Source organism: Anas acuta, chromosome 1 (assembly GCF_963932015.1).
Source record: "Anas acuta chromosome 1, bAnaAcu1.1, whole genome shotgun sequence".
In the NCBI taxonomy this organism is placed as follows: domain Eukaryota; kingdom Metazoa; phylum Chordata; class Aves; order Anseriformes; family Anatidae; genus Anas; species Anas acuta.
The window spans coordinates 254,148-280,483 of NC_088979.1; the positions used below are offsets into that span (position 1 = coordinate 254,148).

Here is a 26,336-nt window from a genome sequence, read left to right on the forward strand (position 1 = left end):
ACAGGTTGGGGTCGGCCCCGTAGTGCAGCAGCAGCTCAGTGGTGGGGTGGTGGCCACGCAGGGCAGCAGTGGTCAGGGCAGTGTGGCCCTCGCGGCTGCAGCAGTCCAGGGCTGGGCAGCTCTCCAGCAGCAGGCACAGCCGGGGCAGTGGCTGTCCCGTGCAGCCAGGTGCAGCAGGCTCCAGCCCCATGTGTCACAGTGCTTCCCGTCCAGCCCCCAGGCCAGCAGTGCCTGTGCCATGGTTGTGCTGCCCTGCACTGCTGCCACAGCCTGCACTGTCCGCCCCTTGGGGTCCATGTGGTCCAGGGTTGGGGTTGGTGCCACAGGACTGCAACAGCTCCACGATGGAGCAGTGGCCCACGTAGGCAGTGGCAATGAGGGGGGTCTGGTCCACATGGGCACCGTGCCGCAGCAGCATCCGGGTGACATCCTTGTGGCTGCCCAGGATGCTGCCTGCAGTGCTGTGCAGCCCTCAGCATCCGCTCCATCCACCTCTGTGCCCATCCACAGCAGCGTAGCCACAGCCTCGGCGTGCCCGGCTCAGGTGCTGAGCGCAGGTACCCAGCCCCCCGATTCCAGCCGGTTGATGTTGGCACCGTGGGCCAGCTGGCACTGCCACGCTTCGGTGTGTCCCTAAGGGGCAGCCAGTGTCAGAGGCGTCTGCCCGCTGGCATCAGCCGCCTCCACCTGCACCCTGCCCCAGCAGCAGCTCCGGGGCGCAGCAGCAGCAGCGGCAGCAGCACGGCCCTGGGAGGTCCCCCAGGTTCCTGGGGGTCTGGGGGGCACGGGCCATGCTGCGCCCTGGGCGCCCCGTGGCCAGCGGGGCGGGGGGCTCCTCGGTGCGGACCCTGCTGCCGGGCCCTGCCAGGGGTCTCCGTGGGGCGAAGGGTCCGGGGCACCGGCAGCCCCGCGCTGCGCCCCCCGCCCCACCACGGGAGGGCTCGGGGCGGCACCGGCGCTGCAGGGACCCCGGCGCGGCCCCCCCGAGCCGCGGGGCACCGGGACCCCGCGCGTGGGGCCGGGACCCCCCCGGCTGCGGGGTGGGCTCGGGGCGGAGATGGGGGTGGCTCTTACCGTGCCCAGGAGCGGGGCGGGGCGGAGCGGCGGAGGTTCCGCCGGCCGGGCGGGGCTGGAAGCGGCGGCTGAGCCCGGGGCACCGGCAGGCTCCGTCCGCGGGGCTCTGCCCGGGGAGCTCGGACCGGCCCCGGGGCCGCACGGAGCGGGGCGCTGCGGGGCTCAGGTGCCTGTGTCGGGCAGGAAGGCTCTGCAGGGGGATCTCAGACCGATGGGCTGAGGCCAACTGCATGAAGTTCAACAAGGCCAAGTGCCGGGTCCTGCACCTGGGGCGCAATAACCCCAAGCAGAGCTACAGGCTGGGAGATGAGTGGTTGGAGAGCTGCCAGGCAGAGAAGGACCTGGGAGTGATGGTGGACAGTCGGCTGAATATGAGCCAGCAGTGTGCTCTGGTGGCCAAGAACGCCAACGGCATCCTGGCTTGTATCAGAAACAGTGTGGCCAGCAGGGCTAGGGAGGTGATCGTCCCCCTGTACTCGGCTCTGGTGAGGCCGCACCTCGAGTACTGTGTTCAGTTTTGGGCCCGTCGCTACAAGAAGGACATCGAGGTGCTCGAGCGAGTCCAGAGAAGGGCGACGAAGCTGGTGAGGGGCCTGGAGAACAAGTCTTACGAGGAGCGGCTGAGGGAGCTGGGCTTGTTCAGCCTGGAGAAGAGGAGGCTCAGGGGTGACCTTATCGCTCTCTACAGATACCTTAAAGGAGGCTGTAGTGAGGTGGGGGTTGGTCTGTTCTCCCATGTGCCTGGTGACAGGACGAGGGGGAATGGGCTAACGTTGTACCAGGTGAGGTTTGGGTTGGATGTTAGGAAGAACTTCTTTACCGAAAGGGTTGTGAGGCATTGGAACAGGCTGCCCAGGGAAGTGGTGGAGTTACCATCCCTGGAGGTCTTTAAAAGACGTTTAGATGTAGAGCTTAGTGATATGGGTTAGTGTAGGGCTGGTTAGTGTTAGGTGACCCTACCCTTGGAGCCGTTTCCATGAGATCCATCACCTCTCCAGTTCTTTACGTTATGCTGTTTTATTGATGCTGCCTAACACTGATTTCCTGGTGGAACACCATGCAATGCATTACCTGTGTCAATCAGTGCATGTTGCATCCAGGCTCTCACATTTGTCAACCCAAATATTTGTCAGAGCTGCTTTCTACCGAGCAGTGCTGGTAGGTGTTAATTATTCCTGTAGTGTTTTACGTCTTCATTTATAAATGCTGGCTTTCACCAGTTGAGTTTTGGCATGATTTTAGCAGTCTGCCTGCCAGCCAGGTTTTCTCCGAAAAGCTCTCTTGTGCTAAACCAAGAGAAGTCCACCGGTGCTGCCCCACTCTGAGGTGTCTGCGTGGTTGGGAGCATTGATGCGGGGTGGCTGCGGGGGCTGCTGGCAGCTGAGACATTTCCCAGACTGTGACCCTGCTCTGCCTGCCCTGCAGGGCTCTGCCCACACCAGGGAGCTCCCAGAGCTGCTGGGATGGGGTGGGGAGGGGATGGGATGGGATTGCAAAGCATCCGGGCCCTGCAGCCAGGGCACTGGGCAGAGCTGGGGCTGAGCTGGGGCAGAGCTGGGGCAGAGCGCGTGGCCCCCACCCATGCACGAGCCCTGGGGAGGACGCCCGGTGCCAGAATCAGCACGAGCAGGGGCTGAGACCTGACATGAGGATGTCTGCAGCACCCCTCGTGTGGGGAGAGGCTGGGGCTGGGTAGGAGCAGGTTGGGGATGGCAGTGAGGGGAGCCACCTGTGGGGGGTGGCAGTGGCCGTGCCCCTCTGCAGGAGCTGGGGGCACCGGACCGCCGCCAGCCCCGGCTGGGCAGGTTGAGAGCACGCTGAGGCTGCTGTGAGCTGTTGTGAAGCCACCTCTGGAAAGCCTCAAGAGTTGCCCTCTGGAACATGGTAACGCTGCTTCTTGCTCTTGTGTCCTGCCTTTACCTGTGAATTACGGGCGCTGTGTTTTCCTTGAGCGCTTTGGGTTTTTCTGTACACACCTGCAAAAACGCCAGAGCTCAGCAGGGCCTTTGGGTCTTTGTTTCATCCAAACGCACACAGTGCAGCCGCGACCAGCCCCTGCCTGTGAGGTTGTCACTGCTCTGAGGTCACCCACAGCTCGAGGCCAAGCCCATGGCACAGCGTGGGGTGGTGGCCGAGGGCACTGGGCTGCGATGGGCGCTGCAGGAGATGTCCTTGTGCTACTGCTCCTGCTCTGCGGAGCTCCCGCTGCTCTCTGCATGCCCCAGCTTTGGGCAAGGTTTTGTTTGGTGCCACGGCTCCTGCAGGCACAGCGCTGTCAGCGACAATCACCTCTGTGGGTGGGAAGCACCGCGTCGAGCCCAGATGGCGAAGGCGGCTGAGAAGTGCTGCTGGGGTGCCGGGGAGCCACAGGAGCTCCGCTGGCAGCTGGTGCTGAGCACGGGGCACCTCGAGGAGGAATCCCGGTGTGGTGGAGCTGTGCTTCGCCTGCCCACCCTGCCGGGAGGGGAGGAGGCTCTGGGACATCACTGGAGCCCCAGCCCAGGCTCGCACCAGCGCTGCTGCTCCTGCACTCGTGCCGAAGGAGCTGGGGCTGTGTGGCACGCGCTGCCCTGCTCCGCTGGGTCCCACACTGCAGGTGGCCTGGTGCAGGGCTGGGCGCATCCAGTGGAAGGGGGGAAGGTGATACGGTTCGGTCAGGGAGAAGGCAACGTGGAGTTTGGTTCCAGGGAGTGCGGCTTATTTTAGGATATCGCAAGCAGCTTAGCAACAGCACTACGCAAACCCGAGGTGACCCACCCTGACAGCACAGCGGTGTCAGCAGCGTTTGAATCTCTTTCAAGTGATACGGGGGATATGCAGGCTTCTCGTTCTGGCAGCAAACCCAGTGCAATGTCTTGGCAGAGGCAGCGGCCCCACAAGGCAGGGAACAAGCCAGAAGCCTTCTGCAAGGAGCATCCTGAGCCCAGGGCCAGCCCGGGGGTCTGGGTGTGGGGGGAGCAGGGATGGGGGTGGGCAGGGGGCTGCGGCCATGGCCGTGGCACCTGGGACCCCTCCTCATCCCACAGAGCTGACAGAGCCAGTGAACAGCCTTCTTCTCCCCACCCCCGCGCCATAGTGCTGCAGCTCGTGGGGGAGGTGATGCTTGGGGAGCCAAAATTAGACCCAAGAAGAATTTCTCATGTTTTGATCCTGGGAACCATTTCCCCCACCAGAGATTTGCAGATTTCCACCCAAAAACCCTGTGTAGATGACACAACCCAGGCAGCTCCCACACAAACCCTACTTGCCCCGACGGTGGGCGATGCCCCGGGCGTGCTGGGGGCTGTGGGATGGGCAGGGAGCAGGGGGCCCAGCGGTGCTGTCTGTCTGCAGAGCCCCCGGTGCTTCCAGCCAAGTAAACCTGGTGTCTGTGTGTGCACGTGTGAGTGTGCAGGGTGTGTGTACGGGTGTGCAAGGGCTGCTGCTCTGCACGGCCTGGATGGGGTCAGCAGGAGCAGGGCTGCTCGGAGCTGCAGGGCAGCCAGCGCTGACGGCGTGCGGGCACTGCTCTGCCTTGGCCCCAGCTGCCCCCGAAGATGGGAACTGGGATCTCACGGCTCGTCACCCCTCTGGTGGTGTTGGGGACGCTGAGCCTGGGTCTGGGACTTGCCTCCTGCCCCTCCAAAGTGCTGTAACAAAACGGTGCAAAAACATCCAGAGAGGAGCAGAGCAACCCCACCGCAGCACCCCCGAGCTGCACGGGGACGGTGCTGATCCCGTGCCAGGACCCAGCGGGACCGATCCTGCCCCGAGCAGCGGATGTGTGGAGGGGACACGAGGAGAGCCCTGGGAGGCCGCTTGGAGGGGCAGGGGAAGGGCTGCCGGGGAGGTTTCCTCACGCCTTTGCTTCCTGCCCTCGCTCTGACCAACACCGGCCCTGACTCATTTCCTGGTGGTGCTGGGATGAGGCCGGCCCTGGCAGCGCCTCGCCGGGGTCCCGCAGCCAGGGTGGGCACGGAGCAGCCCCCGCACCCTGCAGGGCCCCGGGGCTGTGCGGCAGTGTGGCCATGGCCATGTCCCCAGGACGCCCTGGGAGCGGTGCCATAGCGTGGGGTGGGAGCAGCACCGGGCTCTGCCGGGCTCTGTGCAGCCGCACCATGGTGTGTGTGGCACAGAGCTGCTGTGCTGCCCCCCTGCACTGCTGGGCACCAATTTTCTCACATGGTGTTTGGCTCCCCTTGCCCCATGTCCGCACATCACCACTTCCATCCCTTGCCTGCTGCCACTCGTTTCTCTCTCTGCCTTTTGGGGGCTGTGCTGGGTGTCCCTGCTCCCACACCTCGCAGGGAGCCTGGCTTCGCCTGCTCGGCAGGACAGCAAGGGGCCAGGCAGCCACTGTGGGTGAACAAAGCTGGGGCCCCAAAATGTGTCAGGGAGATGGACATGGAGCTGTGGAAAGTGGTGGGGCAGGTGGGGTGGGGATGTTCCCACTCCACCACCTCACAAAGCAGTGCCTGAGCTTTATTGTGCAGAAATTCTGCCATCCTATCATTCCTTCATCCCAGATGTCCTTGGAGAATTAACACAGAATTAAGATATTAACATAGAATTAGCATAGAATTAAGATATTAAACAGCACTGTTCCCAGGACAAACCCCTGAGGGACACCACTCGTCACCAGCCTCCGCCTGACACAGAGCCTTTGACCACCACTCTCCGGGTGTGACCTTCAGGCCAGCTCCTTATCCACCGAATGTTCCACCCACCAAATCCTCTCTCTCCAATTTGGAGGCCGGGATGCCATGTGGGACCGCGCCAAAGGCCTTGCAGAAGTCCAGGCAGCTGACATCAGTTGGTTTTTGTCAGCTGATGCAGTCACCCCACAGAAAGCCACCAGATCGGCCAGCAGACGGGGCTCAGCGGTGCCTTGTCCCCGTCCCCTCCAGTATTTGGGACAGACCACAGCTGAGGACAGGCCACCAGGGGCAGGGGACCAGTGCTCTGCTCTTGTCTGGCTTTGCAGAGGACATCTGAAGCTATGCTCGGGTCAGGAAAGGATTTCCTGAGGTCAGGGACCCGGGAGGTTTGGCAGCTTGCTCTGGGACCTCTGGTGTTACGCCTGAGTGCTGCACGGCTACGGCTGTGGGCTCAGAAACTGGGGCTGGCCCCCTCTGCCTGAGAGCACCCCACTTTACAGAAAAGCATCTTCTGTTAGTCTGCCGAGCACGGCCCTGCTCCACACGAGGTTAAGTTTAATCCTGGTTCAATTAATCCAACCTCCAACATCACTCGGTGTTCTGGAGCACTGCCCAGCCCTTGGCACGGCAGCGTCCCCTCGCTTCGCCACCTCCTCCTCCAGGGCTTGGCACCGTGGCACTGAGCTGCAGCAGCTCCCGGGACAGCCCCAGCACCCACCTTAATGCACAAATGTCCCCCCTAAACAAATGTCCCCTTCTAAACACAGCCTGCCCCTCTCGCCCCCTGTCTGAGATGCTGAGCTGGATGCGCTCACAGCACCGTGCAGGCGTGCCTCTGTTGGAGGGGGAGCCTTGGGAGAAATGCTGCCCCAGGGCTTTAAGAAAAGAGGAGCTGAAGGCTCTCCCACCCCACGCGGGAGCTGCTCCGGCTGCGCGTGGGGTCCTGGCAGCCTCCTGGGGGGCTGCTCGCGAATTGCAAATATCTCCGGGCTGTTCTCAGAGAGACGGCAAGGCTGGAGGGATGTACTTGGTAATGCACGCTGCGAGACCTGAGAAATGTTCCCAGTGTGCACAACGGGGAGGAGGAAAAACATTTTCTGTGGGCAGCCTCTGTGCTGCCAGGCAGTGCCGTGGCACGTGGGAGATGGGGGCAGCCCCGGGGGGCTTGGGGGGGTCAGGGCTGAGTAAATGGCAGCTGCGGGACGCTGCCCCGAAATGTGAGCAGCCGGCTTCTGCCTTCGTCTGAAAACCCCAAGTTCCTGTGCCATGACATGGGAAGCCAAAGCCGTGCCCCCCTGTGAGTCAGGAGATGCCCCCCCCATGTCCCTTGCACCCCGCAGGCCGGGTGCCTGCAGCTGGCAGCGGGTCGGGACAAGGCGAGACGCGGTGTGCTGCCAGGTGCTGCCTTGCTGGGTGCCGCTCCAGCAGCCCTCCCTTTCCCTTTTCAATTCCCCTGTCTTCACCTTCTCACGATAGTGACTTATTTTTCCCAGTGTTTCAGGTGAAAGAACTCTCCTGCAGCATCGGCGAGATCCTCCCCATGTGCCAACGCAAAGGCTGAGCCGTGGCGCTTTTCAGCCTCCGTGCTCTGAGGCCGAGCTTTTCGGCTCCTCAGCTTCAGTTCCGAGATGAATTCCACCCCAGCCCATTTCTGCAGGCTTCCCCTGCACCCCAAGCAGGTTTCCAAGGCGTTTCGTGCTGTGTCCCCTCCGGCAGCAGCCCCCCACACATGCCGGCTGCACTGAGGCTCCGTCGGTGTGCCTGGGGAGCGCAGTGCCCCCAGTGCTGCACCGCCAGACCTGGCCCCGCCAGTCACCGTCACCGGTGTGCTCGGAGCAGGGACTGGAACCCAGTGGCTGCGGTGGAGCAGCGCGGGCGGTGCGGAGCTGGTGCCGTGCCACTGCCTGCTGCAGGAGGAGGTGGGCGCGTGCCCAGGGAAGTGGCCGCGGGTGCCCCGTGGGGACTGCGGGCTCCGCTCCCCGCAGGCAGTGCTGTCACCCAGCAGCATCCTGCCAGCATCCGCACCGGCCCCGCGCTCAGCACCACTCTGCCTTGAATCAATTAACAGATATATTTGGAAATCTATTCCCTTTGTAAGCCGCTTCCTCTGTGATTTGCCGATGCATTTTTAATAAGAATGTTATGCAATTGCTAAATAAAACTCCTTCCAGAAGTTAATTGACCAGGACAGATTTTCCATTAAAACCGGGCTGAAGCATTAATTTCTGTTACTGACTGAGAGCTGCAGAGCGGAGCTGTGGGGGGGGGTCTGCACCTGCTTGTGGGACCAGAATGAAGCAGCCACCAAACCCGTGTCTGCTCCACTCAGTTCTGCCAGGGGCGCTGAGTAGAGTACAATAAGAATAAGAATAAGAATAAGAATAAGAATAAGAATAAGACTAAGACTAAGACTAAGACTAAGACTAAGACTAAGACTAAGACTAAGACTAGAATAGAATAGAATAGACTAGACTAGACTAGACTAGACTAGACTAGACTAGACTAGACTAGACTAGACTAGACTAGAATAGAATAGAATAGAATAGAATAGAATGGCATCCATGTAGCTCAGTGGGAAGGGACCTTCAGAGACCATCCAGTCCAACTGTCTGACTGCTTCAGGCCTAAACAAAGTTAAAGCACATTACTGAGGGCATTGTCCAAATGCCTCTTGAGCACACGAGGCTTCGGGCATCTTCCAGTGTTTCACCACCCTCACGGTAAAGAATTTTTTCCTAATATCCAGTCTGAGCCTCCCCGGCTCAGCTTTGTGCCATTTCCTCGTGTTATAATGCAATTCCCTCATGAGTTAAGCTCTCGTATAAAACCTTTAGCCATTTTCACTACAATTGTGGTGAAATTTTACTTCTCACAATCCATTATAGTAGAAGCAGTGATTTCTTTTTCATGCTTAGCCTTTCTTCAGATCTGACGATGCCGTGGAGCGGACACCACCCACAGTACATCAAAACCTGGGCGCTCCGTGGGGCTGAGCAGAAGGGCTCACACGGATTTCCAAAGGAAATTTGGGAAACTTCACAGCTGCTTTATCTCCTCTGGAGACTGGATTACTGAAAACCCCACCTGCAAAGACTGCAGCTGTCCCTAGTGGGAGGAACAACAGCCTGGAGGCACGGGACAGGAGGCAATGCTGCTGCTGCTGCTGCTGCTGGTGCTCAGTTTCGTAATTCCTGTGCTGTCAGCCCCACGGCAGTGAGGGCGCACTGCATTCCGCAGCCCTATTGAGGGCTGCAGCCCACTGGTCCCATCCTAGGGTTGGGATGCAGGGCCTGGAGCCCACCAGCCCTGGGGGCTCAGCGGGACCTCAGGCTGCGAGGGGACACCCCTGAGCAATGGCAAATTGGGGTTGGGGTCCACCAGAGAGCAGCGAGCCCCCACGCAGAGGGGGATCCTGCAGCCACAGAGGGTGCAGGAAAGGAGGAGAAAAGCAACCTTCACCCCCCGCTGGGCTGTGAGCTGCTGCTCGACCAGCCACGCTGCCCCCTGGCCCAAAAAAACACACTCACCCACCCTCCGAGGAGGGGCTGTGCAGGTTTTGTCCCCCTCCATCCCCATGGGCTGCCTCAGCCCCTGCCCCAGCAGAACGGAGCAGAGGCTGGGCTGGCTGCTTCCCGACATGCTGCTGGTGCTACCCCCGGTGCGGGAGGTGCAGCGAGCTCGCAGGGGGTGGCAGCGAGCAGCCCCCGCGGGGTGGCCCTGGGGCACCTTGTGCTGGGGAAGCCACCGCATCGGGCAGCAGGGCACGGGCTGCGCGGCTCTGTCCTGCCCTGGCAGCCCTAATTTGGAGCCGTCCTGTGCTCCTCAGCCCCTGGGCCACCCTCCTGCACATAGGCTCTTGATGAGCTCCTCGGTCCTGAGCGTCCCCAGGCCTCAGGCCATCCTCCTGCCTTGCTCAGTGCCCAACTGCTCCAGCCCCCCGTGACCCCAGGAGCACCACGCACCCATCTCTCACGGGCTCTGCTGACCTGCAGCCCTCTGCCTGCTCTGCTCCTGCTGGGACAGGGCAGTGACACCCCCAGATGGGGGATGCTGAACCAGAGCTCAGCCAGCGTGGCTCAGGGACCCTGCGCTGCTGCCTGTGCCCAGCCTCCAGCACCAGCCCCACCGAATTCCTCCTGGCCACAAGGGGAAGGAAGAGCTTTGTCTGAAGGTACAAGGCAGCATGGATCTGTAAGGTCTCACAAACACCACTAGTAAATTTTTGCAGGCCAGATGCACATTGATACAGAACTTGCCACTAAGCTGTATTTTCTGCTAGCTGTGGGTCACCGAACCTCCTCCTGGCCCTGTTCAGCATTAACTCCACAAACTGCTGCCAGACACAGCCTTGGGTTAAGACGACGCTGCCAGCTTATTGACTGGGGGTCCAAATGGGGCCTAAAATACTGAACTGCAGCTGTTACCCCTCTGGTTCTCATCCTCACTCCCTTCTGCTCTGAGACAAGAGAAGCGCTACCCATACTGCACACCACTGCTCCTCTGGCTTTCCCCAGATGTGGGACCAGTGTCCTATGGGGCCTACTCAGTTCTGAGAATGACTTCTCCTGACTGCTGGAACTGTGAGCAGCTCTCACCCCTAAACAAATCTGTAGGAGAAGCAGTTCCTTTAGCATTGATTCCCATTCGCTCCAACTGCTGATGCACTGCATCCTTGCGACTGTGCTTACACCTTTGTGTGCGAAAACACCACATGGCATCTTCCTCTTTAAGTACACATTTAAGCTGAGAAATGATCTTTACATTCACAACCACCTTTGTTATCACTGAGTTTACACTCTAAACCAAATTATTATGTAATCTGCAATCTGTTACCTCCTGCAGCTACGCCAGGGAAGGTGAAACAGCACAACCAGGATCAGCTTAGAACTGGGGTCAGAACTCTGCAAAATGTGACTGACAGCAGGCAGAGAATGTCCCTTCCTCTTTACTGGGCAGTTTCCTCTCACATTTAACATTTGAGTTTTGCTCAGCCTGCCCTGTAACACAAAGCCTGGGACAGCAAAAGGCAGTGCTCTTCAGGGCAGGCTGAGAGCTGGCCACACACTACTGACTGAGGACCACTCGCTCGCTAGGACTAGCCAGATTGTGTCAGTTCCACAAAAAAAAGTCACCATCCCCACTTACTGACAAAGGCACAACAAGCATTCCCTGACCTTCACTTGTGCCAAACCTTCACCTCTCCTGAACAGTGAACCTGGAATATCAGAGCAGCGTCTCTAACACCCTCACATTTCCTCAAGAACAGCTCACCAATTCTGGGGTCTGCGGAGTTCACATGTGCTGTTGCATTCCTGTACTATTAATTTCACATCATACACACAGGGTAGACTTTTATAAAAGCTTTATTTTTCCTGATTACGCTGGTTTTAAAACTTCTGGAATTGCTTCTTGGTGCCAGCAGCCTTTGTGACCTTGAGGACGTTGAAGCGGACAGTCTTGCTGAGGGGACGGCACTCTCCGACGGTGACGATGTCCCCGATCTGGACATCCCTGCAAAGACAACACCAGCATTGCAGGGGGTGAATTTCCTGCATTCACACCTGATTAGCACAGACATCTGCATTACGTGATGCTAGAAATGCTGCTGTGTAACAGCACTGAAAGGGGCCTCGCATACTTCGAGCTCTAAGTCCAGAAGGTACAACTTGAAGCGCTGCAAAGACGTGTGCTAAGAAAGCAGCACTCACTCCCTGAGCTGCCTCAGGCCTGGCACTCCACATGAGCACCAACTCAAGACAAGACCAAACGCAAGCTTTTCACAAAAGCAGGATGAGCACCAAGCACCTGAAGGGAAACCCTTCAGGCATCAGGAGTTTCCCCTCGGGTCACATACAGGCTTGAAGCACTCAACCTGGCTCACCTGTACTGGCATTCATCTTACTCAGGTTTCCCTGGAAACCCTGTGCTCCATGGATGAGCTTAGGAAGCAAACTGCAGGCAAAAATGCTTTGAACCTGTCCTCATTGGCCTCAGCCTTTACTTTGGAAACTTCAGTCCCAAATGTTTTGCCCTTTTTCAAGAACTATAAAGCTGTAAGGGTGCATGGCTTCAGAAGGCAACAGGCAGACTGACCCGAACGTGTTGTATGGTTCAGCAATTGCCACTGGCATTGTCAGCAGCCTCCTTCACCAGCAGGGGCTCTGAAGACCATCGTGAGTTCAGACATCACCACCAGCAAACACGTTCCAGGTCAGAAGCAGCAACAGAACTGCACTTGGCCCACTGATGCGCAGCCCCCTTCAGTTTTTAGGCAGCAGCTAGGTGCGGCAGCACACACATTGCATACAGGACTATCAGGCCCCTGAGCACATGGCGCTTCTGTACCCCTGCTTTGCGTGGGTCAGCACTCTGCACAACCACTGCTGCACCGCGGGGCTTGCACGCACCTGAAGCAGGGGGAGAGGTGCACAGACATGTTCTTGTGGCGCTTCTCAAAGCGGTTGTACTTGCGGATGTAGTGCAAGTAGTCCCGGCGGATGACAATGGTGCGCTGCATCTTCATCTTGGTAACCACACCTGGGTGCAGGAGGGAAGGTGACAATGAGCATAAGCAAGGACACACCGACTGTTAGTAAGTCAGCTGGGGATCTGCACATAACTAACGGAGAACAGACTTTCAGACAAACTATCCAACATCAGCAGCGAGGAGCAGCACCTGACGGCAGTGCCCGACAATTCTGGTAATTTCTCCTACCTCAGTAAGTTATAAAGCATCCTTTGAGAGATGCTCTAAAACCCTCATTATACCAGGGTGAAAAGCTTCCTACCTATCAAGCTACAGCCTCCAAGTTCGTATTATGAAACAAATGATTTTTTTTTTTTTGTTTCTGGTGACTTTCTAAAGCTGTCTGGTACGCTTCCTAGCACCATCACTCCCCGCACTATCTGCTACTGCATTATATCAACATCAACACTGCAGTATGGTGCAGCTGGAAGGGTTAGCACCAGCAACAGGTCCTTGCTGCAAGCATCAGCAAAGCCACAAGGGCATCGTCGTCAAAGCCCCTTCACCATGAGGCTTGGAAGACCATCGTGAGAATGGCATCATGTGCAGCTCAAGGACCACAGCTGAGCTTCCCAGCAGCTCCGTATTGACGCTCAGAAGTCATGGGCTTTGTATGCTCACCACAGCAGTGGGTAACATGGCTGCGTTCACAGCATTACTCAACGAGCTTCACGACTCACCTGAGAGGATTCGGCCACGGATGGAGACATTACCAGTGAAGGGGCACTTCTTATCAATGTACGTGCCCTCAATAGCCTGCAAAGAGAATCAGTTATCAGTGTTGGATCAAACGCTCCAGGCAGTGCAGGGGCTCAGTGATGGTGCAGAGGATCCATAACTACCCCAGCCCACGAGCAGACCCACACAGCCCCACAGCAGGCCCCCCACAGCTTTCAGGGCACGGCTGCCCAGGCCACGAGCCCAGAAGCAGGGCTGAGGCGGCGCTGCGGGCCCAGGCGCTGCGGGGAGGCTGGGCCTTACCTCCTTGGGAGTCTTGAAGCCGAGGCCGATGTTCTTGTAGTAGCGGGGGAGCTTCTCCTTGCCGCCCTCGCCCAGCAGCACCCGCTTCTTGTTCTGGAAGATCGTGGGCTGCTTCTGGTAGGCCCTCTCCGTCTGCAGGGAAACAGGAGGGCATCACGAAGGGCTCTGGGTGCGGAACCCCCCCGGGACCTCTCTGGGACCCCACCCCCGCCCTGGGGCCCGGCTCCTGGCTGGTAGCGGGGGCTCCCCCCCAGCACCCCGGCACCCCCTGCCCGCAGGAGGCCTCCTGCCGCCTCCGCAGCCACCCCCCCGCCCCGTCCGGCCCGCCCCATGCCGGATGGCAGCCCCCAGCCCGCGGGAGGCCGGGCCCAGGCCGGGCCCAGGCCCCGTGCCCAGGCCCCGTGGCGGCGCGGCCCCACCTGCGTGTCCGCCATCTTGAGCCGCGCGGCGGAAAAGGCCCCGGGGCTCCGCGCGGCGCCGCTTATCCGGCGGGGCGGGGCGAGCGCCGGAAGTGGCGTCACGGGGTGGGGCGGGGCCCGCTGTGGTGGTTGTGGTGGGGGGGATGAGGGGGGGGGGGAATTATTTTTTATTGATTTGTGCTTTGTCGAGGTCCCTGTGAGAACCTGTGAATAATTTTACCAGGGTTGCACCGAAATTTGAATTTTCAGCAGTCCTGGTCTCCCGGCATGCAGTGGGGCGCCTCAGGAAACACTGAATCTGTCTTAGCTTTATGTAAAAAAGCTTAGCTTTTGTATAAAAACAGCAGTGTGATGTTATTGTGATGCAAATAAAGTTATTTTAAACCAATCCCGTGTGGTACCTTGTTTACAGCATGTCACACAATCAGATGAAGGAGAGGATAATGGCTTTTTATCCTGTTCCTCACCCTCACCGCCTCCTTTGGGCTGAGTGCACGGGGAGCTGCTGCCGCTGAAGGCAAAGCCACCTCCAGCAAGGCGGAGGTAATTCCTGTGGATGTCTGACTCTCCCAGTCCCCTTCCAGCACTAGAAATAAGGAATGAGCCGGAGCCCAGCAGGAGTGAGGTTCCGAACGAAAGGCAGCTGGAGAGCAAGTGGAGCTCCTCGCTCAGGGGCTGGTGGGGGGGGCTGGGCAAGGTCACAGAGCAAAAATCCGTTTGTGTTTCCTAAATCTGCATCAGCACCAGCTCAGGAGGTCTCTGGGGCTGAAAGGCCTCAGCAGTGGGGCACGTTCAGAGGTGTCACAAGTGCTTTCTGTTCCCCGTGCTCCATGGAGCTGTGGCGCGGGGCCAGGTGGGCCCCTGGCTCTGGGTGCCTGGCAGATTGATGTGCTGCTCCCAGCCTGCCTGCACTGTGAGCAGGATTGCACCCCCTGGCACATGGCAGGAGACAGGAACGTTTCTGAGTTTTGGTCAGTGGGCTGTGGATCTTCCTGTGGCTACATAAGGGTCTGGGTGGGCTCTTGCCCCAGAGCTGCTGCAGTATCATGGTCTGAATGGATGGCAGGGAGACCACAAGGGGTTTTATATGGATTATCTTCAAAGTCTTCAAACTCTCAGGGGGAAAGCAACGTGAAATGGAGATACGTAACTAAATTCTCCTGAAAATTACCATTAATTACTGTCTCCACTAATTATCCATAAGCTGATGAATAAATAAAGAATATAGCATTGCATAACTCACCTGTATGACACTGAAAATGAAACTGAGTCATATACTGCCTTTAACTCATCCAGAATTGTAAAGAGTAGGGGAATAAAAGATGAAAGCCCGTTTTTCTTCTCCTTTAGATGGGCAAACCTGTGGGTGTCTTGCAGCATTCAGATCAGCCCGCTGCCAGTGGGGAGCAGTTGGCCCCTGGGTGCAGTGGCTGCAGCAGCAGGCCAAGAAGAGCTGGGTCCACGTGGGCAGAGCTGTCTCAAGACCAGGGATGAAGCTGGTGGTGTCACACTGCTGAGCTCCATTGATTTAAAGCAATAAAAAGGGAATTTCAGACAACAGGAGGATCAGGAGCCCAGCTGTCAGCAGCAGAGTGCAGCACTGTGGCTGTAGGGTGGGTGAGCACCGGCTCCCTGGATGGGGTGAGGGGTCTCCTCTCCACTGTGCTGGTGCTGGTTTCTTCCTGCTGATCCTGCAAGCAGCTGTGCATTTCAGGACAGGGCTAAACGTTCCTTTCAATGGCCCTCGGCTGGAAACATCTTCAGAATATTGCGTAGGGGCTGAGGAAACAGCAGCGCACAGACACGGTCTGGCCAGAGAGGACTTTTTCCTCTGGGCATTGTCTGGCCAAACAAGAGACCACAGAGCCTTTGGCATAAGGAAATACACAAAATCCTTACTGCCATTATGGAGAAAACTAGAGGATGCTTCACCAGCTCCAGAAGCTGGGCTGAGAGCACCAGGGATGAGCTAGCAGCAGGTGTCTTCTGGCAGCTGGAGGGGAAGATCTGAGGTGCTTTGAAATGACACAGGAAGGAAACAAAATTGTGCTTGTTGTATGACCCGCAGTGTTAGGTTGTGAGACAGATTATGGAACTGTTTTCCTGCCGGTTGTTTGCAACAGACCAATAGCCACTGAAAATGCTGTGTTTGGGGCAGCCAGATCCTCTCCCAGCACGCAGGTTTGGCCTTTGGGGTACCTTGAAATCCATTTATATTGCTGTGCTTCCCACCACACTGCCCCCTGCCAAGGGCTCCGGCTGCCCGGGACACCAGTCCCACATGTCCCACTGGTCTCACTGGTCCCAAGGGTCCCACGGCCACAGCCCTCAGGCTCTGCTGCGGGGCAGAGCTTCCCTGTGCTGTGCCTGGGTGTGTTGGTCGGGGTTCTCAGCCCAGCAGTGCTGCAGATGGTGAGGGTGCTGTGCTGGGGGTTGGTGCACGCTGGGGTCCAACTGAAATGAATTCAGATCAGTTCCTTTTTACACTTGATTAAATCATACAATCACAGAATGGTTTGGGTTGGAAGGGACCTTCGAGATCATCTAGTTCCAACCCCGTATGTTCAGGGCCCCTTGCTGCCAGCCCAGGGTCCCCTGCCCCCAGCCCCCCCCAGCCTGGCCTTGGGCACTGCCAGCAATGGGGCACCCCCAGCTCCTGGGGGCAGCCTGGGCCAGGGCCTCAGCGCCCTCAGGGGGAAGGATTTCCTCCTAACATCTAACCAAAACCTACCCTCTTTTACTTTAAAGCAGTTACCCCTTGTCCTATCACTACCATCCCTGATAGTGTCTCTCCTGGTGACATTCCTTGGGCGATCACTTCATCCACGCGCTGAACACTCCGAAGCACCAAACATCGATAGCACTGTGTGCTCATCACGTTTTATTTGAATTCAGTTCTGCCAATCCTCTTTGTTACGGTGTCACACGTGTCCCATTTAGACCTTTGTCAGGCCGTTGGTGCTTATTTGGTGCTCATCTGGCATGACCTGCGCAGTCCCCTTGGCCAGCTCCTTGTTCCAGGCAGGGAGTCCTCCTAACATCTAATCTAAATCTCCCCTTATTTTAGTTTAAGACCATTCATTGGTCTTAGTGACAGGACATTTATTCCTTGTCCTGCCATTGTCTCCCTGAGCAAAAAGTCACTCTCCACCTTTTTTATAAGCCCCATTTAAGTATTGAAAGGATGCCACGAGGTCACCCTGGAGCCTTCTCTTCTCCGGGCTGGGCAGCCCCAGCTCTCTCAGCCTTTCTCCACAGGGGAGGTGCTGCAGCCTCTGATCAGCATCGTAGCTCCAAACCCCGCGGGGCAGGGCTGTGTGCTGGGGGCAGCACCCTCTGCCAGGGAGCCTCTCTGAGCTCGTGGCTCTGATGGTGTGAGTGCTGCCAGGCAGGGGCAGGGCCCAGCGCCCCCCACCAGGATTCCCAGGCTGAGGACTCGATGGGCTTAGGGGCAGGCTATCAGGGATCTCACCAACAGTATGGGCACCCACTGAACTCTGTCCTGGGCACCTCAGGTCCCTTGGTCCTGTTGCCCCTCGGGCACACCCCACGTGGACCCAGCCCACCCGTGCTGCACGTGCTGGGTCCCAGCAGGGCAGGGATGATGCCAAGACCTGCGTTCTCAGCAGTGAGGGCTCGGTCATGGTGGCTGGGCCCCCATGACACCCCCTTTCCCCACCCTGCCCTGCAGATCAGCTCTTGAACAGTTTTTTTTTTTTTTTCCTGGGTCTACAGCTCAGTGTGATTCCAAGGCTCCTGTCCCTCTCTGAAACACGGGTGTGACCCAAGGGTTTCTCTGATAACTGGGAAACGGCTAGCACGGCTCCAGCCCTTCAGAAGGAAAGGCAGGAGAAGGCAGAGGACTGTGGAGAGCTCAGCCACAGCCCAGTCACTGGAAAGAGCACGGAGCGTGTCCTCTCCTGATCCCTGTATCCAAACAGGCAAAGCGAGGGGAGGCAGTCGGGAACAGCCAGCGTAGATTTTACCAGCGGCAAATTGTGCTTGACCAAGCACAAAGTTAAGGCTTAAAGTGCTCTAAAGCAGTAGCCCATTAAACATTTTGCCTGTTATCTTCCTGCCGTCCCTCCTGTTAACGTCTCATTAGGTCTTGCATTTTGTTAGCAGCCCTGATGATGAGGGTTTGCAAAGCAGCAGCTTCACATGCTCCTGGCACAGCTCTGTGCTTGAGCAGACCCCCAGCACTGAGCGGGCACTGGGTGGGTGGGGGGGATGCGAGTGCTGCCCGAAGCCTCCCTCCCTCTCCTGTCTTCCTGTGAGCCCAGGAGCTCCTGCACCTCTTGAAGGGGACGGCTGGCATTGATGGCATGCTGTGTTGAGGAGCAGGTCACGTCCTGGGTGAGGCAGTGCAGAGCCAAAGACAAGAGAAAAGCTTCCCGGGTGGTGCAGGCGCTGTGCTCCTGCGCTTGCCCCTTTCCAACCACCCTGGCTCAGAGCAGGGAAATCGCCTGAGGGTGGCCACGGGCTCAGAGATGCCTGAGGTCTGGTGCTGCCTTGGCTAGCCAGCAGCCTGGGGGAGCCTTCCTGCCAGTTACAGCGGCTGACGCGTGGTTGCTGGTACAGTCACAGAAGCACAGACCCATTGTTGGAAAAGACATTAAAGTTTCCTTTGTGACTGTCACCCTGCCCTGTTAAGTCCCACCACTAGCCCATGTCCCTCGGTGCCACATCCACACATCCCCCCAGTACCTCCAGGGATGGGGACTCCACCACCTCTCTGGGCGGCCCCTTCCAATGCATGCCCACTGTCTCCATGAAGAAATTCTTCCTGACATCCAACCTAAATTTCCCCTGGCACAACTTGAGGCAGCTTCCTCATGTCCCATCACTTGTCACATGAGAAAAGAGGCCACCAGTAGGGCATCCTGAGAAACTGGAGAGCCTTCTGCACCACTGCTTGTGGTCTCTGTATGTGGGAACCCACACCCTCCTTATCTGTTGAAGCACTTTGCTCTTAGTGTAAGTGCGTGGCTGTGCTCCTGCAGGTCTGTGTGACAAGGTTTGTTGGGAAGTTACAGGTTGTCACACTGAGGACCTAGTGAAATTAATGGTACTTGTATGACCTAAGCTTAAACCCTGATGCTTGTTGAAATATTCCAAACCTAAAATATTGCCAAAGGCTCAAAAGCTGTCAGCTGTAGCACATCTGCAGGGGCCAGTAGCTCACCTAATGCACCTGAGCAGGGTGCGAAGGCCAGAGCTCGTGCTGTACTGCACATCATTTATCGTCCCATCCTAGTTTTATTTGCCTGAAGTGTGTACCTGGACCTTAGGTAGACTCAGGCTCCTTCCTCTAGACATTAGCATCTGAGATTTTGAAATCTAGCAGATTTAAAAATTAATTTGTAGTGGCACTTTCTCCACAACGTGCTTAGTCCTGCAGGAAGAAGGCACAAATGCATTCTTCAAATGATTTGCAGCCTCGGCACAAAGATGCAGTTAAGTAGGGCAACAGCAACTGAACAATCAGCAAAACAGGTTTATAGGTTACTTACACAAAACTACAGCCCAGCTGTGGCTGTGGGCTTTGTAAAGCTCTGTCAAAGACACGGGTGGGGAGGTCCCCCACTCTTGCAGCCCCTGCACTCGGATGTGGTGCGGAGCTGTCCCCTGGGGAGGAGGGCACCGGGACTGCTTCCTGGCTCACATGGACGTAGACCCTGTCTTTGAGGGACAGCAGCCAGACAAAGCCTCCTGTGCACAGCCTTCCCCTCCAGCCAAGATGCTTCAGGCTTTGTGGCGGATTTCTTGTGTCTTCACACCACAGGAGTACCTGCCTCAGCCCTGGCTGCTGTGGCAAGATCACAGAACCCCTGGGTGTGACCCCCGGGTGCTGCCGCTCGCCCCCTGCCCCAGCAGGGCCCCGCGGAGCCGCTCGCCCAGCCCCACGTCCCGGCAGCTGCTGGAGCCCCTGCGGAGGAGCCCCCAGCCCCTCTCTGGGCACCCGCCCGGCACAGCAGTGCTGCCTGGGGCCCAGAGGGCACCTCCCGGGCTCCAGGCTGGGCCCGGGGCCCCTGCTCCTGGCCCTGGGCACCCCTGGCGAGAGCCTCCCCCGGAGCCAGGCCCAGCTCTCGCAGCCTCTCCTCACGGCAGAGGTGTCCCAGCCCCCCCGGCTGGCCGGTGCTCAAAGGGGCCTTGTCCAGGCTCCCTGCCAAGCTGCTCTCCCCTCACGCCCTGCAGGCACCCTCGGGATGGGGTCACCACACGGGCTCTGTCATCCCAGCACTTGGCTCTCACCATCAGCTTTCATACTCCCTCGCAGCTGGTCTGCTGCGTGAGCTCCTGTGTCAGCATGCCCCCGAAACAAAATCCATCCGACTTCCCACTGATGTTCTCCTGGAAGTCTCGTAGCGGCTTTTAACCAAGAGAACAGAGCCCGCGGGTTGTTGCCCGTGGTGCTGCAGCTCCACAGTCATGATCTGTTAGTCTGCTGGACTGTTAACATCAGCACGAACGCATGCAGGCAGATATGTTTATCGGGAAGGTTTAGGAAATTAGGGACTGTCTGGAGATCTTCAGAGGAAGGGATTGCATCTGTCTGGAAATTTCTTGAATGTCTTGAAAAAGAAGCGCCGCTGCACTATATGCCAACAACTTGATAATCCAATTTCAAGTTCATAAATAAAGCTTTGTTCAAAAGTTATTTCAATTTACCCTGTACCCAGGTACAGAAACACCATATTGCACATTTATTGTTCTCTCTTAATGTGTGTCTGCAAGGAGGGCACAGACAGGCTCGATGTCTGAAGTCGGTTATTGCAGAGGAGAGAATGCCATGGATGAGCACCGAATACAAATGTAAGGGGAATTAACTTTTTCTGTTCTAAAGTCCAGGCTCTCAGATTCTTTCCAGTACACAACTTGGCTTCTATCTACACACTTATATGCAGGATTATGTTCTGCTTTGAGGGTCCCCAAATACAGAGCTTCTCCTTTTCTCAGCAGATGAATGCAAGCAGCAGAATAGATGGAGCTGTACATCCTTGGAGGGGACACGGGGATTTGTAGTGACTGAGCAGGGGTGGCACTGGGACAGTCTGGCTTCTCGGTGACTATGCTACTATTGATGAGATTTATCTGTGGTAGCTTATGATATAATTATTTTGTCCCCCATTGCTCCTTCTGCTATGCAAATCAACTCTTCAGTCACTGTGAGTCTGGATGTGCTGTATCGAGTGCTTGTCCACGTCGTCATGGATTTTGGAATGTGAAATAATGTTATATTGACACCTTAACATTTTTCATGAAAACTTTGGTCACCCTAGTTTGCCCAGAGAGGTCCTGCAGTCCCTGTGCTTGGAGGTCTCCGAAAGCTGCCTGGATGTGGTGCCGAGTGGCCTGCTGTGGGTGGTCCTGCTGGAGCAGGGTGGGAGCGGATGGACTTGCCATCCAGCGGGGCACCGTGGATGGGAAACTTGCAGAGAAACCTCTGCAGGTCTTCCTCTGCTGGCCCTGCTCCTCCTCGCTTTCTCCACTGCCTGGTCAGCTGTCCTTCACCCAATTTTCCCCTTGCTCTACCAAATTGCTCAATGCAAACTTCTTCGAAAGGCCGTTCCTTGATGAAGACCCATCTCCATCCTCCCTATCCCCCCTTCATATTTTGTAGCCCATTTTCCCCCTGTTCCTGGACCTGCCTCAGGCTTTCCCACTGCAGTGCTGTTGTGGTGGTCCTGAGGCCACCTCTTGTGGCAAGTGCCGAGTGTGGCAGGGGGTCACTGGGGGGAGACCCCAGGGCGGCTGCTGTGATGGGTGGGGGTGGCACCAGGCCCTGGGACCAGTTTGTCCCCACTCTTCCCAGCCACCCAGGTGTGATGCCAGCATCTGGGCAGTGCCCAGAGCCCCACTGGCTGCCAGGGAGGCTGCCATCACCTCCCATGTGGAAATGCCTTGATCATTTTGTCCTTGGAAGATTACCCAGAGCCTTTATTCGCCAGAGCAATTAGTCCTTCGCCTTTACTCCCGTGCTTTCCTTAAGCAGATTTATCTGGCTGATGTGCTGCTCTTGCGAGTAATCCCAACAAGCCCGTTTGTAACAACCCAATTATAATTCTTATCAGAGACAGGTGCCATACAGGAGGTGGGAGGCTGTCTTGTGTCTGCGCCCTGCTTGCTCCTCGCCTCTCCTGCCGAGCAAGGAGCATCAGCAATGCCAGGGGGAGCAGCCTGCATGTGACAGCGCTCGCTCCTAACACCCCAAAGCTGTGCTGGCTCTGCCCTGCTGCCCTGGCCAAGCCCCTGCTGCTTCACCTGTGCGGCTGGGACATGAGGCTGCTGCATTTTGGAGCTTTGCCAAGGCTCTGTGCTTTCCTGCTCATGCCGAAATGTACAGAATCTGCAGTGTCGAGGACAAGTGACAAAAAATGCTTCTGGAGGTGGGGACCGGGCTCTTTGCTCTCTAAAGTCTTTTCCTCTTCTAAACAGAAAGTCTGTAGCTGGGGCTCTGGGGATGGGGGAACACGACCTGGAAGCGTGCACTGCCCAGTGCGGTGGCAGCAGCCGATCATCACCCGGGAGATCCCTGGCCAAAGACACTTTGCTGTGGTGGGCACGCGGCAGGAGTCTCTGTGTGGTTCCTGGGCACCCTGCCTGGCACGGGCAGAGCCCAGGAGAAGCTGGTGGCTGAGGGCATAGTGTGGAGCAAATGGTGTCTGTGCCACCCCAGGCATGGGAGAGTGGCAATCTCAGTAATGGCTTCAGTTTTAGGGTGCACTTGATCACTTTTCTGTCTACGTCCAACTTTCCCAAGGTCAGGGATGTTCAGATAAATTTTGGAATAAATTCTCTCGTCTGGAAACTAAATTACCCCACACTGCACTTATTTCAGCTCCTCTTTCCTTCTCTGCCACTTGCTGCTCTCTTCATTTCAGCCGCTGTGCTATGGAAAATGAATTTACTTGCCTTCAGACTGACCATGCTCTGTAGTCTCCAAGCCTCCTCCCTGACATCCCTTTGCTGCAGCATAATCCCACATAAGCCCTTCAGGCTGCCCAGCATGGAGCTGCCACCCCAGCAGTGGTGGGGCCTCCACGTGCCTCCATCACCCTTCCTGTTGCATGGACAGGCTGTGCGTGTAACCTTTGGGGCGGCAGAGCCCAGAACTGCCAATACAACACTTGGAGAGGAGAAATCGGCATTTTTTAAAGGCGCCTTCCTTGTTCCTGCCTCCTTTCTGTGCACATGCCTGTGCCTATCCGTGGCTGCCCACGCTCCTCCTGATGCCACCACGTGCAGCACCCATCACAGGACAGGACCTGGCTGAAACGCAGCATCCCCGTGTGCTGCCAGGGGCATGGGGACACCGGTGCTTTCTGAGCTGCTGCTGCTGCTGCCAGCGTCCCTGGCTCCAGGCAGTGCTGGCTGGGTGCTGCTCGGCGTGGGACATGGGAGGATGGCAGTGGTTGTGCTGCTGAGTGTCAGGGTATATCCACAGATGTGTATGTACGGAGGTTTGATGTCTGAGGGGTTTCTATCAGCTCTAGGGGCAGCAAACACACCGCGCATCTATTGATGTTTACTTGGCTTTAAAAGCAGAGCTTGTACCAGAAGAGAAATTAAACCACAGCTGAGGAGTCAAACAGAAAGCACAGATCAGAGCAATAAACGGCAGAGTAATGAAAGGCATTTCCTCTGGCAGCAGGCATGATTCAATAAACGTGGATGGCAGCGCGGGTCCCTGCGGCCCCATCCCAGGCACAGCCCCATGAGACTGCGGCCCCTGAGCGCTCAGCCTCCTGCAGCCACGATGCCCCCCCGGCGAGCTCCCTCCACCTGCTGCAAGCACCAGGACGCTTCCTCAGCACCCACATGGCTCCGTGGGGGCTGCAGTTCTGTCCCTGCCTCTGTGTCAGGGTGCATTTGGCGAAGGTCTTGCTTTTGGCACCCATCTTCGTGCAGGTTGGCGTTCTCCAGAGGCAGTGCTGGGACGAACCCCCCCGTGCTGAGCTGTTAACCGCAGTGTGAGCACTCGTGCTGCCCATGTGCTAGATGCAAAAGTGCTCAAAGAGGGGTTCGGGGACAAAGAGCCCTGGACCACCAGTGAAGCCCTGCAGCTCATATCTCAGGGACTAAAAGTTTCATCAGCACAAGGCAGTGACTTAATTCTTTATTTCCAGCACCACCTACATCAAACCCAAACGGGATTAATGAGGCTGCGTTTCAAAGACTCAGTGATGTGCATGATGGCCACAGAGCAGAGATCACTTTCCTGCTGGGTTGTGCCTTGGAGCTTCCCCTCTGCTCGCACCCGTGTGTCCCTCTGTGCACACCGAGGTGGCCGGGGCGTTTGTGTGGTCCCACAGGTGTTGCAGCCCCACAGTCACCCTGCAGCACCTGAGCACCAGAGGTGAGGGAAAGCAGCGCTGGTTGCAGGGCAGTGCTGCCACCTGGGCACAGCACTGGCCATGGGGCTGCTCCTGTGTTGCTGCTCCCCTGCCCAGTGCCATCGTGTCCCTGTCCCCACCGCGGCGGGCTGTGCTGTGCCTGGTGTCAAGAGCCAGCCTCAGCCTCCACGTGGAGTTGGGGGGGAAGGCTGCAGCCTGGATTTTGTGCAGCCATCAATTGCTTTAGGCCTCGGGGATGAGTTTTTCTTAGAGAGGTGCCCCAAGCCTGTCAGTGCTCGAGACATTTGGACAATGCCCTCAGTAATATGCTTTAATTTTTGGTTAGCCCTGAAGTGGTCAGGTAGTTGGGCTAGATGGTCTCTGGAGGTCCCTTCCAGCTGAACTGTTCCATGCCATGCCATGCCATCCCCATGCCATCCCCATGCCATGCCATGCCATGCCATGCCATGCCATGCCATGCCATCCCAATTTCCTTTGGTCTATGTGGGAAGGTTTGGTGGGAGGTTGAACGATACAGATGACAACACACACCCTCAGCAGCACCCTCAGGGTACAGCTCCAAAGCAGCAGTCAGGCTCCAGGTGACGCTGCCGCCGAGGCAACATTTCCTCCATCTCCCGCAGCAATGTGAAGAAGAGAGAATTCAGGGGAGGTGTTTCATGCAAGCAGCACCAGAAGGTGCAAAGTCGTACCAGAACAGACATCAAGGTAACAGGTCTGACATGAAGGTGTGAGAGCGGCTGTGATAATGCAATAGCCCCAGCACGGCCGGCAGCGGCCGGCTGCTGCCAGAAGCCCAAGCAGACCTTGCATTTGTGGCTCTTGGGGGTAACAAAAGGGCATTTCATCAGCCAGCCTGGCTCAGCCCCTTGTTTGTGCCATTTATCCACGATGTTTTTCCTCTTTTCTGCTCTCTAGGAGGAACTATGCACATGTACCAAGTGCATTTTAAAAGATTAATAATTATTTAATAAATTATTAAAAATGTGCTTTCTTGTGGTGCTGCACTGATGGATGCACTTTTGTCGTGACAAATACCCTCCTGCTGAGGTTGTCAGCACAGAGCCTCTGCCCAGAACATGTTTGAAGTGTTTGTGATTGAATTGTTGTTCTGTGACCTTCCCTACCACGGTGAGGCAGGACGGCTGCGCTTGCCCCGGTGTCTGTTGCAACATCTTTCTTCAAAGAGAGCAGGTTAAATATGAATTTTGAAAAGCAGCAGCTGAAAAGGTCAAAATGATGTTATCAGTCAGTTTAAATTCATTGAGTACAGTTCCTGCTTTTTACCAAGAAAATACTGCTGGTGGAGGAACAGCGCTAATTAAAAAGCCCATGAGATGTGACGAAACCACTTTGCAGACAACACAATGAAACATTTATCAAGGCAGAAAAATGGCAGGAGCATAAGTGACTGAGGGTAATGAATGGGTCGTCCAGCGTTGGATGAGGCTCGGTGCTGAAACATAACAGCATGTGCCGTGCAGGGGAGCCTTTCCCTTTCCCTCCGGTGTCAGCACGAGGATGTGCCCGTGGGGCTGGCACAAACGAGGGGTGAGCTGCTGAGCCCAGCAGAGCGCCACGAGGGTCTCGCTGTGTTTTGGCCTGGTCCTAGGGCCAGGAGCACCTCTTCCATCACAGTGCCACGTCCTGGGGCTTTCTTCTGGGAAAACTGGAGAAGCAGCAATGCCGTCCTCCGTAAAATGCCTGCTGGTCACTTTGGGGTTGGTGGTCAGCAAGGAACACAAATAACCTGTCTGCCTTCCCTCTGGGGGCCCCTTCAGCCCTGGGGCTGGGACCACCGACATGGTGGAACCACGACAGACATGGGGGAGTGCTGTGCTGACAGCAAGAGCTCCTTTCCCTTGCTGCACACTGCTTGGTGTCAGCATCCTTGTGGCTGTCTTTTTTTTCCACCAGGCTTCCAGGATGCTCATTACCCCGGTGCGTTCAGCCAGGGCCAGGCATTGCAGCGTGCGTTTCCCAGCCCCACAGCAGTGCTGTTGGTGTGAGCGTGTTGCTGTTTTGGTTCTCTTCTCTGCACTTCTATCAAGTGTCGCTCTACTTCATTTTCATCCGTTCCCATCCTTCACTCGAGGACTCTCTGTTTCTGTGCTCCCCATGCCGCAGCCATTTCCCCTGATGTGCTGCTGCTCCACCACGCTCCCGAGCCATTGTGGCTCCCCTCCTGCTGCCCCCTGCTCTTCTGTGTTTGGCCTGGGGTCTGCGAGCCCCTGGCATGCTGCCTGCTGCGGTGGGCGGTGGGTGCTGAGAGCACTGCGGGTCTGCGCCCTGGTGGTGTCCCAGGGAGGGGAAGCACCTGGGGGGGTCTCACTGCCACTGC

The 26,336-nt window shown here is 57.1% G+C and overlaps 1 protein-coding gene and 2 non-coding genes across 3 annotated transcripts; all 3 read right to left on the reverse strand.

Moving 5' to 3' along the window:
- Window positions 1-11,056: 11,056 nt before the first annotated feature.
- RPS11 (ribosomal protein S11) lies at window positions 11,057-13,789 on the reverse strand. The gene is made up of 5 exons (XM_068673416.1): window positions 13,638-13,789; window positions 13,219-13,350; window positions 12,918-12,993; window positions 12,119-12,248; window positions 11,057-11,222 (listed from the first exon to the last, which is right to left on the reverse strand). Exons 1-5 carry the CDS (start codon window positions 13,650-13,652, stop codon window positions 11,099-11,101), a joined length of 477 nt encoding a protein of 158 aa, XP_068529517.1. The 5' UTR covers window positions 13,653-13,789; the 3' UTR covers window positions 11,057-11,098.
- Window positions 11,814-11,906, reverse strand: LOC137850366 (small nucleolar RNA SNORD35). The gene has a single exon (XR_011092511.1). It is a non-coding gene; the product is annotated as a small nucleolar RNA SNORD35 (small nucleolar RNA).
- Window positions 12,694-12,785, reverse strand: LOC137850367 (small nucleolar RNA SNORD35). Its single transcript, XR_011092512.1, has one exon. It is a non-coding gene; the product is annotated as a small nucleolar RNA SNORD35 (small nucleolar RNA).
- Window positions 13,790-26,336: the final 12,547 nt, after the last annotated feature.

Excerpts from the sequence above, each read along its gene's own strand:
- RPS11 (XM_068673416.1), bottom strand. Across the intron at positions 12,994-13,218 it reads GCTTCAAGACTCCCAAGGAG|GCTATTGAGGGCACGTACAT; the intron begins GTAAGGCCCAGC and ends TTCTCTTTGCAG. Across the intron at positions 11,223-12,118 it reads CACCTCTCCCCCTGCTTCAG|GGATGTCCAGATCGGGGACA; the intron begins GTGCGTGCAAGC and ends TTGTCTTTGCAG.